Below are 18,486 nucleotides of genomic sequence, written 5' to 3'. Positions count from 1 at the left end.
ACTTATTCACAGCTGTAATGGCTGCCAAAGGTGCATCCACCAAGCAATCAATACATCTAATTTTGTATTAAATTGGAAAATGTTCGATAATATTTCTTTCACTTTGAAAATGTGGAGTAATCCAATTTAATACATTTTCTCATTTAATATTAAGCCTGTGCAATGGGTGTGTAAACTTTCACTGTTCCAATGTTGTTTTGGGCTCCAGCCTCACATTATTTCAATGTTGTTTTTGGGCTTTTTAAATGTCTGTTCAATTGCTCACCATTCATTTGCCACACCCACACCATGTCTCGTCTCTCATTGGTCAATCACAAGACACTCAACATTGTCCAATCATATTCATCGATCCAGTTGTCAGCATGTTTGATGGAGACCCTTGTTTATTTCCGTTGTGTTTACGTTGTGTACAGAGGTTGCGTCCCAATAATCTCTTCTTTCTCACGAAGTGTGCACTTGTTGGATTCCCTTCATGGATTTGAAGGGAAATGACTGGTATATGGAAACGCGCTTCAGCCCATGCCTACACCAATCTAATGCGTATACATTTTTGTGGAGTGGTGTACGAGTGCACACTTCAGGAAGAAGGAGAGGTTATTGGGACGCACCCACAGTAGTCACTGCATGGAAGTAATGATTCCTTTTATTTATTTTATTTTATTTTTTCTTATCCCCCTGTTGTTTTTTCCGTTGGCCCGTTTGTTTGTTTTCCGTTGGGTGTTTGTGACAACAGCAAGTTGGAATAGATCAGGGCGATATCCCCGATCTCTCACAGGTCAGTGTACATTTCCATCTCTTTCTCTCTTCTGGCTCCACCTACATGCTTTCATCCCTCCATTGATTCATCTGTCTATCCATCCATTCATTCATGTTACAGCCGTCAGCCTCTTTCTTACTGTACATATTCACTCCCTCTCTCCTCTCACTTGCTCTCGCTCTTTTCTCTGTACTCACTAAATCATTCACTCATCTTTCTCTTTGTCAAACTCTTAACAAGTAACCATGTCTTCTAACTTCGTCTTCTACTTTCCCTAGGAATCTGTTGGTTCAATCGATTTAGTATTTATTTTTCAATGGAGTATTGACAATGTAGGCCCAAATAGGCACTTGTAAAGAAAGTACTTTACTGGCTATATAAATACCAATAACTTAAGGCATCAAGCTCGATAGTGATGCAAAATTAAATATTGGATTTTGAATGAAACATAATTCCCATTCCCAGTATACCATTTAAAATAGTTCCTTTATCATTCTCCTCCACAGACCATTAAAGGATCATGCATTGTAGGTGGTGGGTTACTTATTGTAATGCTTTTAACCCTAGCATCCCTACCCTTAAAGACATTTCACTGTACTAGTGCACGTGACATTCAAACTTGAAACTATTATACTGCATCTCCCCTCCCCATACAGTATATACTGAGTTACAAATTGTTGACTCACCATAGCTTGTGCTCTCTGGCATTTTGACCTACCCACCTGGGTTTGCATGTAGCCTTCGCCCCCTCACATGCACGCATGTAGCCTTGCCCCCTCTTACACGCACGTGCACACATGTAGACAGACACACTTTGGCCCCGAGTGGCGAAAAAGGTCAACCATATGAATGAATTATGGGAAACGTATCCTCTCCTCCTCCCACCATTCAGACATAGGCCTATGATAAAGAAAGCATTTTAGGGATTTTTGACGTATTCATTTAAACTATATTTGACCCCCTGATTATTACATGAATGTATATGTATGCTATGCATTAACGCATCATCATAGTCGTAGCTATGGAATCAAAAGATTTCTTTCTTCAAACGTAACAGATCTGGTTTTGAAACATCTTGAAAGATTGTCGGGGGAAGACTAGTGATCAAAAAGGAAAAAAACTATTCCCCCCTTTTCTATTACTTTGCTCCTTTGTTCTCTCTCTCGCTTTCTTTCCTCTCTGTGTGTCTGGTGGAATGTTTGGGGAATATGTACAGGGTTCAGTCAGAGTTCTGTGCTCAGTCTGTTCTAACTTCTGTGCTTTTTTTGTAAGAGGGAATAGAATAGTGTGTGTGTCTGTGCTAATATTATTGACGTCTGATTTGGTTTCTAAACAATCTAAAGATGGTCTACTTTTGACAACAGCCCCATAGATCTGTCACGTTGATGTCACATAGGGCTCCAGTCAAAAGTGATGCACTACACAGGGAATAAGGTGCCATTTGGTACGCAACCTCCCATTTGAATGAATTTTCTCTTGGAATGTGTCTCAAATGGCACCCGACTCTCTCTCTATAGTGCACTACTTGTGCGTAGGGTGCCATTTGGGACGTACCCTTAGTAAAAGGCAGAGCACCAGCCTTGCCCAACTAGGCTATGCCCTCTCAGGATGTTGTTTAGATGTTGGTATGAACCAGACAGGACAGAATGTGATGTGTCTGCATGTTTCTCAACAACCTCTACTCCGTTCCTTCCACTCCTCTATTCCGTTCTCTCCTCGTTTTTCTGTTTCCCAAAACGTGTTATTATTAACCTACTAATACTGAGCGCCCTATTCCCTATATAGTGCCCTATGGGCCCTTGTCAAATGTAGTGCACTACGAAGGGAATAGGGTGCCATTTGGGCCGAAGACTTAGTTGTTCTATTCTGGGAAAGTGATTCATTGTGGGTCGACCTCTGGGACTAACAACCATGTGTGCGTGTGTTTATCAATGTGTGTGCGTGCGTGTGTTTATCAATGTGTGTGCGTGCGTGTGTTTATCAATGTGTGTGCCGTGTAAAGAGGTGAATGAGTGCGTCATGTCATATGAAAGAGAGGAAGAGCTGGTTCTGTCTCTCACCCCCCTCCCCTCATCTATTTCTCCCCCTCTCCTCCTTCCAGGCTCCTAGTAGTCTCCTGGAGGCTCTGGAGCAGCACCTAGCCTCTCTGGAGGGGAAGAAGACCAAGGAACTCACCGCTGATACCAGGTACTGGACTGGCTAGACACAACTAACACTTGGTGATATACTTTACCGTAAAAGCTGTTAAAGTAGCACACCTAGTTATCTTACTGTAAAACTTGTCTCCTCCTAATACCTCTCTTCTCGCCTCTGTCCACTCCTCGCTCTCCCTCCCTGTCCAACTCGGTGTCACACACCTACACACAACTCTCCTATAACCTCTCTACAATTCTCTGCCCCCACCATAGAGCATCCACCCTGTCCAGTGCGGTGTCGTCTCTGTCCAGTACAGGCATGTCCTTCAGCCGCATGGACGAGAAGGAGAGACAGCAGGCCCTAGAGGAGGAGCAGGCCAGACTGCAGGCCCTCAAGGTACAGGTAACACACCATTACACTAATACATAAAATGATACTACACCGATGCATAATTTTACACAGCTACCCTAACCACCACTACACTGGTGGACAGGGGGAGTTAAATATGTTACTACATCGTTACAACAAATTACACTTCTACACAAAATGACACAACACCCTTCATATTCAGATTTAACTGCCTGAAAACAGGGTGTCCACGTGCCCTTAAAAGGTCTTACATTAATTTCTGATTTAAATCTTTAAATGTCTTAAGTTCAGTTTTCAAAGGTCTTACAAAATGTGACGGTGATGACTAAAGTGTTTCCGTTATATTGTGCTTAATTGTTGCTACCCAGACAAAAAATTTTAAACTATTGAACATCAAACAATACTCTAGGCACATTTGCAAGATGTTGGAGAGCTATTCAACCATATGTGCGCCTCTGTGTGTATACGTAATGTGCGTGTGCCAGTGTGGTTCGGACCATTGCCAGAGGAAAGCGCAAGGCAGCCTATAATTTGATAGACAACAACACTAACTAGAGTTGGGACGATAAACCGACATTTACTGACACCGACATTGCCCTCTTACCAAATACATTTTGGTGATTAGGCTACACAATGTTCCTGCTGATTTTTCTGGGTTAGAAAATCATTATTTGGTCAACAGTAATGTGCATTAACCTGCTTCCTGCAATGAAAGTATCTGCCTTTTCGCTTCTGGCTCTCACTCCCACTACCCCCGTGGCGTGGGGGGAGAGAAGCGCAAGCATACTGATAGTTTAGCAACATTTTCGAATGTAATTGCGGAAAACACCGTTTTTATGTCTCAGCTTTATGTGAGAAATTACACCACTTTACAAACGGAGTACAGTACCAGTCAAAAGTTTGCACACACCTACTCATTCAAGGGTTTTTCTTTATTTTTACTATTTTTTACATTGTAGAATAATAGTGAAGACATCAAAACTATGAAATAACACACATGGAATCATGTAGTAACTAAAAAAGTGTTAAACAAATCAAAATATACTTTATATTTGAGATTCTTCAAATAGCCACCCTTTGCCTTGATGACATCTTTGCACGCTCTTGGCATTCTCTCAACCAGCTTCACCTAGAATGCTTTTCCAACAGTCTTGAAGGAGTTCCCACATATGCTGAGCACTTGTTGGCTGCTTTTCCTTCACTCTGCAGTCCGACTCATCCCAAACCATCTCAGTTTGGTTGAGATCAGGGGATTGTGCAGCACTCATCACTCTCCTTCTTGGTCAAATAGCCCTTACACAGCCTGGAGGTGTGTTGGGTCATTGTCCTGTTGAAAAACAAATGATATTCCCACTAAGACCAAACCAGATGGGATGGCGTATCGCTGCAGAATGCTGTGGTAGCTATGCTGGTCTGCCTTAAATTCTAAATAAATCACTGACAGTGTCACCAGCAAAGCACCATAACACCACCTCCTCCATGCTTTATGGTGGGAAATACACATGCGGAGATCATCCGTTCACCCACACGCGTCTCACAAAGACACGGCGGTTGGAATCAAAAATCTCCAATTTGGATTCCAGACCAAAGGACACATTTCCACCGGTCTAATGTCCATTACTCGTGTTTCTTGGCCCAAGCAAGTCTCTTCTTCTTATTGGTGTCCTTTAGTAGTGGTTTCTTTGCAGCAATTCAACCATGAAGGCCTGATTCACACGGTCTCCTCTGAACAGTTGATGTTGAGATGTGTCTGTTACTTGAACTCTGTGAAGCATTTATTTGGGCTGCAATTTCTGAGGCTGGTAACTCTAATTAACTTATCCTCTGCAGCAGAGGTAACTCTGTCTTCCGTTCCTGTGGCGGTCCTCATGAGAGCCAGTTTCATCATAGCACTTGATGGTTTTTGCGACTGCACTTGAAGAAACTTTCAAAGTTCTTGAAATGTTCCGTATTGGCTGACATTCATGTCTTAAAGTAATGATGGACTGTCGTTTTCTCTTTGCTTATTTGAGCTGTTCTTGCCATAATATCGCTGAACGTTTCACATACTCAAGCTGTTATTACGAGGCAGTGGGGAAAAGTAAAACAACTTCCTGGGCACCGCAGGTTCTGGGTTCTGGGTCGTTTTGTGCTTGATTGATATGACCGCTGTGTGTGCATTTGTCTGAGTTTAATTTCATGGGTCATGAAAGGCCAATGTATCAGAGAGTTACAGTCTAGCTAGCGAATAGTCCTGCAGAAAAAGCAGAAATGTTTTGACATTTCTGCTCAAGGTTTGTGTGTGTGCCTTGGAGCACTGACTCAGTAAATTACTTGGTCCCCACCTACCTACCTACGTACCTACCTACTGCATTCTTTAAACTGTGTGAGGTGAAAACATATTATGTAACGCTAGCCAACTCTTACTCAATATGAAAGCAGTATTGTAATGTTTGAGAAGGGTTTGGTAACTGTGTGAGTGTTTTTCTGTGTTTCTCCAGGACCAGCGTCTGAAGGAGATTGGCATGTCCACTCCTCCATCTGCCTCCCCCAGTTCACAGTCTATGGGCAGTGTCAACAACAACCACCACAACACCAATCAAGGCATGGAGCTATTCAGCGCACCCTCCACCAACAGGTACTGCTGTTATGACATGGTTACGACAGGTCATAGGAGGTTATATAGGGTTATAAAGGTTGTTATAACAGTCTATGGGCAGTGCCAACAGCAACAACTTCCACAACACCAACAGGTATTCCTACTGTTATGACATGTTATAACAGGTAATAGGTATGTTATAACATAATTAATAATAGGTAAAACTAGTATATAACAGTCAATTGGTAGTGACAACAACAACAACAACCACAGTTCTTAGTACCTAATATATTAGGATCATAGTATGATCAAATCAACTAGACAGAATATATTGAAAATTGTGAAAACTCTGACTACCAAATTTGGTTTTTAAGTGTTTTTGAGCAAGTTACTGCTTGCTGTGCAGCTTTGCTAACATCGGTTCGGTTGTTTACATTCATGAATTGTGATGATGCTAATACGCTAACTCCTGGCTGTGGCGGAAGTAAAACATTCATTATTGTGGATTCTGTCACTATGGGCCTTAATACACAACACAAGTTAAGGGTAAATCCACCGAAATATAAGTTTCACCTGAACTATCTCTTTAATTGTTTTGAAGATATTGATTGTTTGTGCATAGAGGGGCAATTGAAATCACATTTATTTACTCATTGATTTTCTTTCTCTCTCCCTCCCTCTTCCCTATCTCCTCTCTTCTTTCTCTCTCTCTCTAGCATGCCCAACCTCAGTAGTGATCTCTTTGACCTGCAGCCAGCCTTCCTACCTGCTGTCCAGAGCACTCCCTCTATCTCTACAGCCACCAGTGCCTGTGGAGGTAGGTCACACACACATTTGGACACACACATGCGTGCACACAATATACACATGGATATACACACACACACACTCACATACAGTTTCCGTTGTTTGTTTTTGTTCACTTAACCTCCTGAACTTCCGGTTCAGATCAGGGGCAGAGATGTATAATGTTGATTAGCTGTGTATTATGTCACACACTACACAAGTTTCAGTTATGTCACACGCAACACATGTAAAAACGGTTGTTGTCCTCTGACAAACCTTTAACTTTAGACTCAAGGTATTTTATCTCTGTCTTTAAAGTCAGGGTGCTTTTCAACTGTAAGAATGTAAAAATTCATTTCCTGTGTATTGGAGTTCACTCTATTCATGTATTCAGTCATTCATGTGGTCATTCATCCATCCATTCACTTGTTTCATCCACTTATTGTCCATTCATTCAGCCATCATTTTCTCATCCGCTAGAAACACCGAAACGGTTACAATATTATGTTGAACATTTTGTCCAATAAACATTATTTTAGAGAACATATGGTTCGACAGACACAGATACCAACCAACCCAGAGGTTGAAGAGAACCTTTACAATAGTAATATGTAGCCCTTATGACCTTTGTCTCCTAGGTGCTGCTGAGCCAGCTGAGTCCTCCATGAGTGTAGATTTTGACGCTGTTTTCGGGGGCAGGGCTAGAGGACAGGCCAATAACAACGTACAGCCTGCCACCGATGGTAAAGACACACAACGGCTACGTCCCAAATGGCAATCTATTCCCTTTATAGTGCACTACTTTAGACCAGGGCCCATAGGGCACTACATGGGGAATAGGGTGCCATTTGGGACACACACAACACAACAATACCAACCCTAAATAAACCTACTAAACAACCTCTGGCTTAGCTTACTGCTCCTCTATAACAAATATAATCAACTACTTTTAGTGCTGGGTCAGATTTCTGATTTGGTTTTGCTAATGGCTGGTAAGTAAATCAACCTTTTCACATCTGGGCCTGTATCCACAAAGCGTCGTAGTTTTTCCTTTTAGATCATAATTAATGCAATTATATGGACAGATCCTAGATAAGCACTCCTACGCTGAGATGCTTTGTGGATACCTGCCCTGGTTTAGGTTTCTGGCTGGGTTTTGCTATGGGCCAGCTAATCCTTAGCTACAGCTTTAGGCCTGGGGTTTCTACTACCACAGTTTCAGTTTGTGTGTGTTTTAAAGCCTTCAGTAGGAAGTTCAAGGTGGCCATCTCACTCCACTCTATTCCATCTGTTTGTAACTCATCTCTTTCTCTCTCTGTGCATAGTTTGCCATCTCATTCCATTCCCATCTGCCTGTCACTCATCCATTTGTCATTCACTCCATCCCACACTCTACACAGACAATCCATCTCTTTGGAGGCACTGAGGTGCTACCTTTCCATCTGTTCTCCTCTCTTCATCTCTTTCCCTCATCTGTCCTCTACTCCTTCCATTCTCCCCATCTCAGCCTCTCCAAACACTTAGCTTAACGGTTATTAACTCCTCTTTCTTCGTAAAATGAACTGTCTTTCTTTCTTTCCTGCACTCTGCTCTGTATGTTCTGGTGAGTGGGCTAGTTTTCTGATTATTTCAGATTCGTTCCTTCTCTCTCCCGCCCTCCCTCCTCGCTCTGAGTGTGCTAGGTTTCTCTGATCCTTCCCTTCTGTTTCCTGCTTGCAAAGCAGGAAGTTCTTACTTTATGAATGTGGCTCATGACTACGTCCCAGATGGTACCCTATTCCCTATAGTGCACTACTTTTGACCAGGGCACTATAGGGAATAGGGTGCCATTTGGGATGCAAAGCTATGTCAGCACAATGTCCAGAAGCTAGACCCCACTTCGTAAACAAATATTATTCCTCCTTTTTTTTTTTCTCTCTCCCTCACTTTTGTTCTGTGGTGGGAGGATAAGAAGGGATGGGAGGTGGCAGCTGTCTGTGCAGCTATGTTGCGCTCCCTGGCTCTCTTTTTTTGCCCTTTTTCTCCCCTACACTACTTTGTCTTGCCCTCCTTCGATCGGTCTTTCTCTTCTGTCACACTCTGACGACCCTTATTTGTCTCTTTCCTCTCTCCCTCCCCCCTCCTCTCCCTCCACCAACCCTCTCCCTACCTCTCTCCTAGTAGAGGGCAATGTGTTCCCATTTTTAGAATGACTGTTGACAGACCAGACCAGACCAGGGTGGTACTAATGTAATGTTTGCACAGTGAATTACTCCATGGCTGCATCCCAAATGGCACCCTGTGGGCCTTGGTCAAAAGTAGTGCACTATATAAGGAATAGGGTGCCATTTGGGATAGAGCCATGCAGTGTAACCAGACCAATCAGCCCTGTACAGTACAGTATCACAGTAGTATACCACACACCCACCGGTCAGCCTACAGTACAGCCTCTAAGTGTAATGACTCAACAACATGACACCACAAGCACATACATCCATCATAACACAAATATAGCTACTGCGGCTGAGCCTAGAAATGGAAGGAATGGAACAAACATCAATTTCTCATACTTCTGCTACTGAGGCTGACTAGAAACTGAAGGAGTGCACATCAACTGTTTTAGTCTAGATTTGGAATTAATATAATCCATCAGCATAATGACTCCACAACATGTCAGCCACAGTGCCTTCCGAAAGTATTCATACCCCATGACTTATTCCACATTTTGTTGTTAAAGCCTGAATTCAAAATGTGTTAAATAGATTTCTCACCGTTCTACACACAATACCCCACAATGGATTTTTTGCAAATGTGTTGAAAATGAAATACAGAAATATCTAATTAATATACAGTACCAGTCAAAAGTTTAGACACACCTACTCATTCCAGGGTTTTTCTTTATTTTTACTATTTTCTACATTGTTGAATAATAGTGAGGACATCAAAACTATGAAATAATACATATGAATCATGCAGTAACCAAAAAAGTGTTAAACAAATCAAAATATATGTTATATTTTAAATTCTTCAAAGTAGAGGGCAATGTGTTCCCATTTTTAGAATGACTGTTGACAGACCAGACCAGACCAGTGGTACTAATCTTGATGACAGCTTTGCACACTCTTGGCATTCTCTCAACCAGCTTCACCTGGAATGCTTTTCCAACAGTCTTGAAGGAGTTCCTGCATATGCTGAGCACTTGTTGGCTGCTTTTCCTTCACTCTGCGGTCCAACTCATCCCAAACCATCTCAACTGGGTTGAGGTCGGATGATTGTGGAGGCCAGGTCATCTGATACAGCACTCATCACTCTCCTTCTTGGTCAAATAGCCCTTACACAGCCTGGAGGTGTGTTTTGGGTCATTGTCCTGTTGAAAAACAAATGATAGTCCCATTAAGCGCAAACCAGATGGGATGGCATATCGCTGCAGAATGCTGTGGTAGCCATGCTGGTTAAGTGTGCCTTAAATTCTAAATAAATCTCTGACAGTGTCACCAGCAAAGCACCATCACACCACCTCTATGCTTCACGGTGGGAACCACAGATGCGTATATCATCCTTTCACCTACTCTGCGTCTCACAAAGACACGGCGGTTGGAACCAAAAATCTCAAATTTGGACTAATCAAATCAAAATGAAATGTTATTAGTCACATGCGCCGAATACAACCGGTGTAGACCTTACAAAAATAAATAAAAGTAACAAATTATTAAAGAGCAGCAGTAAAATAACAATAGCGAGGCTGTATACAGGGGGTACCGGCACAGAGTCGATGTGCGGGGGCACCGGTTAGTCGAGGTAATATGTACATGTAGGTAGAGTTATTAAAGTGACTATGCATAGATAATAAACAGAGAGTATGGCATGGGGGTAGAAGCTGTTTAGAAGCCTCTTGGACCTAGACTTGGCGCTCCAGTACCTCTTGCCGTGCAGTAGCAGAGAAAACAGTCTATGACTAGGGTGGCTGGAGCTTTTGACAATTTTTAGGGCCTTCCTCTGACACCGCCTGGTGTAGAGGTCCTGGATGGCAGGAAGCTTGGCCCCAGTGATATACTTGGCCGTACGCACTACCCTCTGTAGTGCCTTGCGGTCAGAGGCCGAGCAGTTGCCATGCCAGGCAGTGATGCAACCAGTCAGGATGCTCTCGGTGGTGCAGTTCTAGAACCTTTTGAGGATCTGAGGACCCATGCCAAATCTTTTCAGTCTCCTGAGGGGGAATAGGTTTTGTCGAGCCCTCTTGGTGTGCTTGGACCATGTTAGTTTGTTGGTGATGTGGACACCAAGGAACTTGAAGCTCTCAACCTGCTCCACTACAGCCCCGTCGATGAGAATGGGGGCGTGCTCGGTCAGCTTCTTTTTCCTGTAGTCCACAATCATCTCCTTTGTCTTGATCACGTTAAGGGATAGGTTGTTGTCCTGGCACCACACGGCCAGGTCTCTGACCTCCTCCCTATAGGCTGTCTCGTCGTTGTCGGTGATCAGGCCTACCGCTGTTGTGTCATCAGCAAACGTAATGATGGTGTTGGAGTCGTGCCTGGCCATGCAGTCATGAGTGAACAGGGAGTACAGGAGTAGACTGAGCACACACCCCTGAGGGGCCCCCGTGTTGAGGATCAGCGTGGCGGATGTGTTGTTACCTACCCTTACCATCTGGGGACGGCCCGTCAGGAAGTCCAGGATCCAGTTGCAGAGGGAGGTGTCTAGTCCCAGGGTCGTGAAGCATGGTGGTGGCAGCATCATGCTATGGGGATGCTTTTCAGCGGCCGGTACTGGGAGACTGGTAAGGATAGAGAGAACAATGAATGGAGCCAAATACAGGCAAATCCTTGACGGGAGCCTGCTTCAGAGTGCCAACGACCTTAGACTAGGGTGAAGATTTACTTTCCAACATGACAATGACCCCAAGCATACAACCAAAGCAATGCTGTAATGGCTTCAGAACAAGAATGTGGAAGTCCTTGAGTGGCCCAGCCAAAGCCCAGACTTGAATCCCAATTGAAAATCTGTGGAAAGACTTGAAGATTGCTGTTCACCACCGCTCCCCATCGAACTTAACAGAGCTTGAGGAAATCTGCAATGAAGAATGGAAGGAAATCCACAAATCCAGATGTGCAAAGCTTATACAGATATACCCAAGACGACTCAAAGCTGTAATCGACGCCAAAGGTGCTTCTACAAAGTAGTGACTCGGGTGTGAATACTGCAAAAATGAAGAAAAACATGTTTTTACTTTGTCAATATGGGCTATTATGTGTAAATGGGTGAGGTGGGAAAAAATCAATTTAATACATTTTGAATTCAGGCTGTAAATTGAATATGTCAAGGGATATGAATACTTTCTGAAGGCAATGTAAATCCAGTATAACACAAATACTGCTGCTAAGCCTAGAAATATGATACATAGATTGGACACAGCTACTTAGCCCTGAGCGTAGAATTAAAAGCAACCTTTTGACTGTATGACTCTGTCATGATACTGAACAGATGGTTTGCGATCCCACAACCTGATCTTGCCTCCCAAGTCCTCTTTTCTCTTGAGTCAAATCTTTCCTGCATGTGCGTTGCTTTTCTTTTAACCTCATATCCCATCTGTGTGTGATCCTGGCCTATGCTTTGTGTTTGTCTAATCTCTGTGTATGTATAATGCAATTAAATGTATGTCTCCTGTGGACCTATCCTCCAGGGTTTGACGCTCTAGGGGACCTGCTGAAGCCCACAGTGCCCAGCCACAACCAGGCTCCTCCGATGGCCCTGCACCACCCAGGCCATCCCCACCCCGGTCACCCCCATCCAGGGCACCCAGGAGGCAAGCTGCTGGCCAATGACCTCGACTCGTCCCTTGCCAACCTCGTAGGCAGTGAGTACTGTACAGACATACATATTGTTCTTTTGGATCCTCTCATCTGTCTGTTTCCACCTCTTTCTCCCTTCTGCCTCCATTTGTTTCAGTTTCTTTCTCTTTGTGCATTCTCCTTACTCCTCATGTGACTCTCTTTTCTCCCTCCCTCTTCTCTCCCCCTTGGTCTTGTCCTCTAGTGAATATCTCTGCCCGTGGTAGAGTTGTCAATAGAGACATTTGAGCCAGGCTAATGGTAGTGGATGGCCTATCTGCCAGAGCTCTGGCCAGAGAACTATTGGCAGGCAGGGAGAGGACACAGAGAGAGAGGAACCCAGTAGGGAGGCACTGGTCTCAGTCAACAGTATGTTTAGGAGCCTTCACTACCAGCCAGGGCTGGCCGGCTCTCTTTCTTTCTGTCTCGCTGTCTTTTAGATACTCGCTCACCTTCTTTCTCTCCCTCTAATGCTTTTGCTCTCGCCCTCTCTTCTCTCTCTTGCTCTCCTCTTTCTCTCTCTGTCTCACCATCCCTCGCTCTCTCTTCCTCAGATCTGCAGTTCGGAGGAGCCCCAGCCAAGAAGTAAGTGTAGTAGTTGTGATGTGTGTCGCATGCGTGCGTGTGCGTGTATGAGTTGGGAAGTGATGTAGTGCCAGACTACTGCAGCGTTTTCCCTAGATAATGGAAGGCTATGGCGGGCTGCCATCCTACAGTTCTCCAGTCCCAGGCAGCACCTGCTCAAAACACACAGTTGTCTGCTTCAAGACATGAAACACAGAACTAAAATAAACTTGAATAAGTATTTAGTGCACGGAAGTTATACTAGTGTTTTTAATTACAAAACAATAATGTTTTGTATAACCAATCAACAATGGAACAGACTGACTGCAGTGTTTTCCCTAGACGATAGACTATATGGCGGACTGCCATCCCACTCTACTGTACTAGGGTGAGCCGACTCAAAGCCAACGCTGAAAAGCTTCTGTGCTGCTCAAATCTGTTGAAAAAGAAATTGAAACTAAAATAACTTGCCTGCATTATTCAAATCTGCAGGATTTTACCTGTAACAAGACACACGTTGAGACCTAGTGAAGAACTCGAGCTACAATATTGTAATAATATATTTTATTTGTAACACGCTTTTCAAAAACACACACAGTCTTGTGTAACTAACCAATTCAGTCCCTTTCAAAATCCTGTTTTCCCTAAAACTAACCCTAGCTCCTAAACCTAATTCTAACCTTAACCCTAAACCCCATTAGAAATAGTATTTGACCTTGTGGCGACTAACAAAATGTCCCAAGTTGGTCAAATCTTTGTTCGTTTACTATTCTTGTGGGGACAAGTATAGTTAAACACGTCCACACCTGTATAATATCCATGGTAACAGTTGATTAACGAGTGTGGTGTTTTTGCGCGGTGCATTTTGTCGCTGTGTGCTCCGGTGTTCAGGCCAGACATGCAGTGGAGTCAGCCTGGAGAGAAGAAGCTAACTGGGGGACACAACTGGCAGAGCAAGACCATGACTACCACCACGGCATGGAACCCTGCTCCCATGGCCCCTGCACCCATGCCTGTACAACACATGGTGAGTAGTAGTGTGTTTGTGTGTTATGTATGTTATCTGTTTAGAGATGATGTCCAGGTGCAGTAGAGATGCTCTAGCCAAGACTGAGTGCTGAGCTTGCCAATAGATGATTGTCCTCCTGATCTCTTCTACAATACTGGCTGATTGTGGAAATCTGTCACTAACCCCTGGCTTCTTCTCTTCCTCCTTCCTGCCCTCCCCTCTGTCTCTTTGTCTCTTTGTCGTCGCTGTAATTATCGTCTTCTGTCTCTGGCCCGCTCGCTTCTTTCTCTATCACTCGTTTCTCTCTATCGCTCTTTTTTTCCCTTTCTTTTGAAATATCCTGTTTGCGTTGTCATCCTCCTTCCCCTTATCCTGTTTTTGCTGCGTTTAATTAACCTTCCTCATTCCCTCTCTCTCTCTGTCTCTCTCTCTGTCTCTCTGTCTGTCTCTCTGTCTCTGTCTGTCTGTCTCTGTCTCTCTGTGCGTCCTTGCCATGCAGAATGGGATGTTCTATGCCAGTTATGTAAGTAGTAGGTTATGTCCCAAATGGAAGCCTATTCCCTATATAGTGCACTACTTTTCACCAGGGGCCTATCTAGTCTGTTTAGAGAGATTTCTGGTCTTTGTTACGATTCTCGACCCAGAAGTGTATACTCGTTGTGAAGTGTACTCTCACTCCTCCTTATGCATTTTATAGCATCCGATTGGTGCAAGCATGGCTGAAGAAAGTTTCCACCATATTTCTTACACCAGTCCATTTGTTTTAAATCCATGAGGGGGAGTGTATTTAGTGTACACCCCGGGTCAGTATCAGCTCAGTGCGATCTCTGCCTCCTGCATTCCATCCTACTTGTTGTTTGTTTTAAAAGATAAGAGGGTTTTTTCCTTGTAGTTGAAACGGTTTCCTCACCTTACTGCCACCTGCCTTTATTTCTACCAGGGAGAGGCAATCTACTGTTCTCGTTAGGTGCTTAACTGATAACAAATTAGCCTAGTGCAGTATTTTAAAGGAACACTGCTCTAGTCAATTCGATTTGTACAACCTCACTTCCACGCGTGTTATTTTACCTGTGTTTATCTGTAGTTGTTTATTTTACCTGTGTTTATCTGTAGTTGTGAATGTGATGGTGTCCATGAGCATTAGTGATGTCATTACCTGTACCGCCTTCCCTGTATAGACTCCCCTTTTAGCTCCTCCGCTGCACTCTTTTTGAGTTGCTAATCAGGTCTCTCTCTCTTCTCTAACAGGCTCCAGCTCCTATGACATTCCCCATGACGACACCGCAAGTGCCTATGTATGGAATGGTCAGTACTGCTCAATGCTCACACGCTACAAGACACATTTAACTTTACATGTATAACCTAGGATGTATTGTGATAGGAGAATTACCATGGCCTGGGGTGGTCTAGCAGTTAGGGCCGCTCAAATCCGACGCAAATCTCTCTCTCTCGCTCTCTCTCGCTCTCTCTCGCTCTCTCTCTCTCGCTCTCTCTCGCGCGCTCTCTCTCGCTCTCTCTCGCTCTCTCTCTCTGCCTCTCTCCTTTCTCTCGCTCTCTCTCTTTTTTCAAAAAAACTAAAGTGTAACCAACAGAGACAACCTACTTGAGTACTGGAAAATGTTTCTATCTCAGGTCCCTCCTCAAATGGGTCAGATTGGGGGTGTACAGTTGATGGCCCCCCAGCCCATGATGTACAACCAGCCTGTACTCAGACCCACAAATCCCTTCGCCCCCATGCCTGGAGCCCAGGTAACCTCTCACCATTTCTACAGCCCGACCACCTTACACCATAATACCACACCCCTTTACACCCCACAAACCTCTGTCACCATCCCTAAAGCCCAGGGAACCCTCCCCCCAACCCTTTAGTTCAGATTGGCCCCCGTCCATATAGTTCAGGCACAACCTAAACGCCTGCCCTAACCAACCTTTACTTCCTCTTTGACAAGTCTTCTTTTTGTTAAACCCTGTCGTCTGTCTTTATTTCTGACTGTCTTTCTCCCTCTTTCAGATGCAGTTCATGTAATCTCATGGGGGGAGCAGAGTGCCGAAAGCAATGGCAAAAACACACACAGCGAACCAACGAAGACTAGATGAACGAATGAATGAACGAAGGAATGACAGACACAGACGAAAGGACAGACTGAAGAAAAACCAACCAACACCAAATACTAGAGGAGAGGAAGAGCGAAGAGAAAGAAAGGGAGGGTGAACCCGGGAGATGGCGGATAGACGGAAGGAAGGATAGAGCACGGAGGAGGGGATATGTCATAATAAAGGCTCATCTCTCTGTCTGAAACAGCCCCCCTCACTAAAAAAATCTAAAATAAATACTGTATATTTAAAAAACAACCGCTGCCGAAATAACGGAAGCCCATTACTGGGTTTAAAATGACCTAAAACCTGAATGTGTAGGTCGTTTTGAGTCGACAGTGTGAAGGGATCAGGGGTTAAGAGGTCCTACGTTTATTGCACTTAGGACCAGTGTATATATTATGAAGTCTCTTTGTTGGGTTAGTTTGTCCTCTGTTACGTTCTCTGGTCGTTGGTGTACATAGATAGATAGCCTAGGCCCTGTTACAGTTACTGGGACTCTTTGTGGTTGTATGTATGTTACTAAGTTGATATTGAGCAATTTGTCACACAGAGTAAAAGAGCGAGGACGGGAGAGGTGAGGATCTAGCCGTAGGCAGAACAGACGGGTTTGGATAGAAATAGATCTGTAGGTTAAAGTTGCATCCACCCTCTCTGGATGGTGAGTTAGTTACACACTGGTTGGAAGACGTAGATGTTTAGATTCAGTTGTTCTATTTGTAAGCACTTGTGTGTGCGCGTGCACACTGTTTATAAACCATTTATTTGTGAGCTGGTCTCTACCTTCTTTCTTAGCCAACGGTTTCTATAAATCTTTATTTTAATTCTCCAACTTTCTCACCGTTACTGATATCGATCAAACGGGTGGAACCAAAGTCACACAGTACTGCTTGTCCCTGCTCGCTTTCCATCCTTGACTGTTCGGTAGTTAAGAAAAGCACTTAAGGTGTGTATGTTACCCAAGGGAGCTGTTTCAGACATGGAGAAGCCTTCACCACGTGCAATCAGACTAAGTATAAAACATTAAGGACAGCCCTCTACCCTCATCCTCACAACCACCATAATCTTACCACCAGCCCAACCCTCATCTGCTTCTTATGTCTACTCTATTTGTCCATGAAGAGCCACTAGAGAACTGTTGTAAAATGTTTTTAATCCCTCCTCTTTATTTGTGTGTCTTGTAAAAAGTGTATTCTTCATCCTCAGTGTGTCCTTAAATGTTGGATTCGCACGCACACGTACTAAATTACACACACACACACACACACAAAGCACGTTATACACACCCACACGCATTAACGTGCAGACACACACACACACCTCCATCCTGTGGAACAATGTTTGATTTCAGAATAGGATAATTCTGATGGTTGATGTCACAATTTGTGTTTCCTCCATCATAATGTCCATTACTCATGATGGTGTCTTATTGTTTTTAAAGCCATACACAGTCATTTTAAAGCCATACACAGTCAAGATGGGTAAAATGAAAGGATGTCAAAGTAACTTTTGGTGTCAAAGGAAGGATGATATTGTCAAACTGTTGACGAATCAACAGAACTGTTTCATGATTTTATTTTTAACAGATAAATGTGCCAATAAGGTTGGTACTGGTTAGCGCTGAATTAAACTTAATTGCCAAGGGTTACTTTATTGTTAAATATTTGGGGCACATAGAGTTGAAATGGACAACCCATTACTGGTTTGAGCATACTCTAGGTCCCATATGCTTTATAAAAAGATGTCAATGTAACCACTATTGGTGCCAAAGGTCAAAACAGGTATAGGGTCACAGTTGCCATAGTTTTCACTGTCTAATTCCTCTGTATAACACACATTCGTGTGTGCGTGTTTCTGTAACACTCATGCCATGTGTTTCTCATTGAGGGCTGTTTTCTGTTTACCTATATCTTGACGCTGAAACCAATAGCGAGTTATGCCCCCTAGTTATGTTACGTGCACATATATGTTGTCATTTATTATTTTTGATGAACAAGCTGAAATGTTGCACTGATATGACCTCATTCAGAACCTGAATGAAAGGAAAGAATTGGTCATAAATCGATCAAATCAAAGTTTATTGGTCACATACACAGATTTGCAGGTGTAGCGAAATGCTTGTTGTGAATGCACATGCAGGTCCCTAAGACAAACCCTTCCCCTTGTCTCGGTCCACATCACCAGTGAGTTGTTGAGGACTGTGGAGCGTCTAACTCTGATCCCGTTCACTTTCTAGTAGACCTAGCTCTCTAGAACCTTCTCTTAGCATATTTGCAGCTAGTGCATATAGCTCTATATTCACCTGTTGGTCACTTGCCAATTGCCATTGTCTTCAAAATTATCTGGGTGGCTCGTCACTGGCTAGTAGACCTAGCGCTAAATT

The 18,486-nt window shown here is 43.6% G+C and overlaps 1 protein-coding gene across 11 annotated transcripts in view; it reads left to right on the top strand.

The window, feature by feature from the left end:
- si:ch211-200p22.4 (phosphatidylinositol-binding clathrin assembly protein) overlaps nt 1-17,308 on the top strand; it is a 55,908-nt gene extending 38,600 nt beyond the window's left edge. Inside the window, exons 8-21 of one of the 11 annotated variants that reach the window (XM_041882619.1) lie at nt 734-775; nt 1,264-1,284; nt 2,859-2,944; nt 3,166-3,289; nt 5,743-5,879; nt 6,557-6,657; nt 7,265-7,369; nt 12,289-12,462; nt 12,991-13,021; nt 13,865-14,027; nt 14,509-14,532; nt 15,258-15,314; nt 15,642-15,758; nt 16,021-17,308. In XM_041882619.1, coding sequence (XP_041738553.1) covers nt 734-775; nt 1,264-1,284; nt 2,859-2,944; nt 3,166-3,289; nt 5,743-5,879; nt 6,557-6,657; nt 7,265-7,369; nt 12,289-12,462; nt 12,991-13,021; nt 13,865-14,027; nt 14,509-14,532; nt 15,258-15,314; nt 15,642-15,758; nt 16,021-16,035 — 1,197 coding nt within the window. In that variant the 3' untranslated portion in view covers nt 16,036-17,308. Of the gene's footprint in view, nt 1-733; nt 776-1,263; nt 1,285-2,858; nt 2,945-3,165; nt 3,296-5,742; nt 5,880-6,556; nt 6,658-7,264; nt 7,370-12,288; nt 12,463-12,990; nt 13,022-13,864; nt 14,028-14,508; nt 14,533-15,257; nt 15,315-15,641; nt 15,759-16,020 lie in introns of all 11 variants that reach the window. The other 10 variants (XM_041882623.1, XM_041882618.1, XM_041882625.1 and 7 more) reach the window with 10 other exon arrangements.
- Nucleotides 17,309-18,486: the final 1,178 nt, after the last annotated feature.

Source organism: Coregonus clupeaformis, chromosome 8 (genome assembly GCF_020615455.1).
Source record: "Coregonus clupeaformis isolate EN_2021a chromosome 8, ASM2061545v1, whole genome shotgun sequence".
Taxonomy (NCBI): Eukaryota; Metazoa; Chordata; class Actinopteri; order Salmoniformes; family Salmonidae; genus Coregonus; species Coregonus clupeaformis.
The sequence above is the reverse complement of the archived record's forward strand: the minus strand, read 5'-3'. Positions and strand labels throughout refer to the sequence as shown.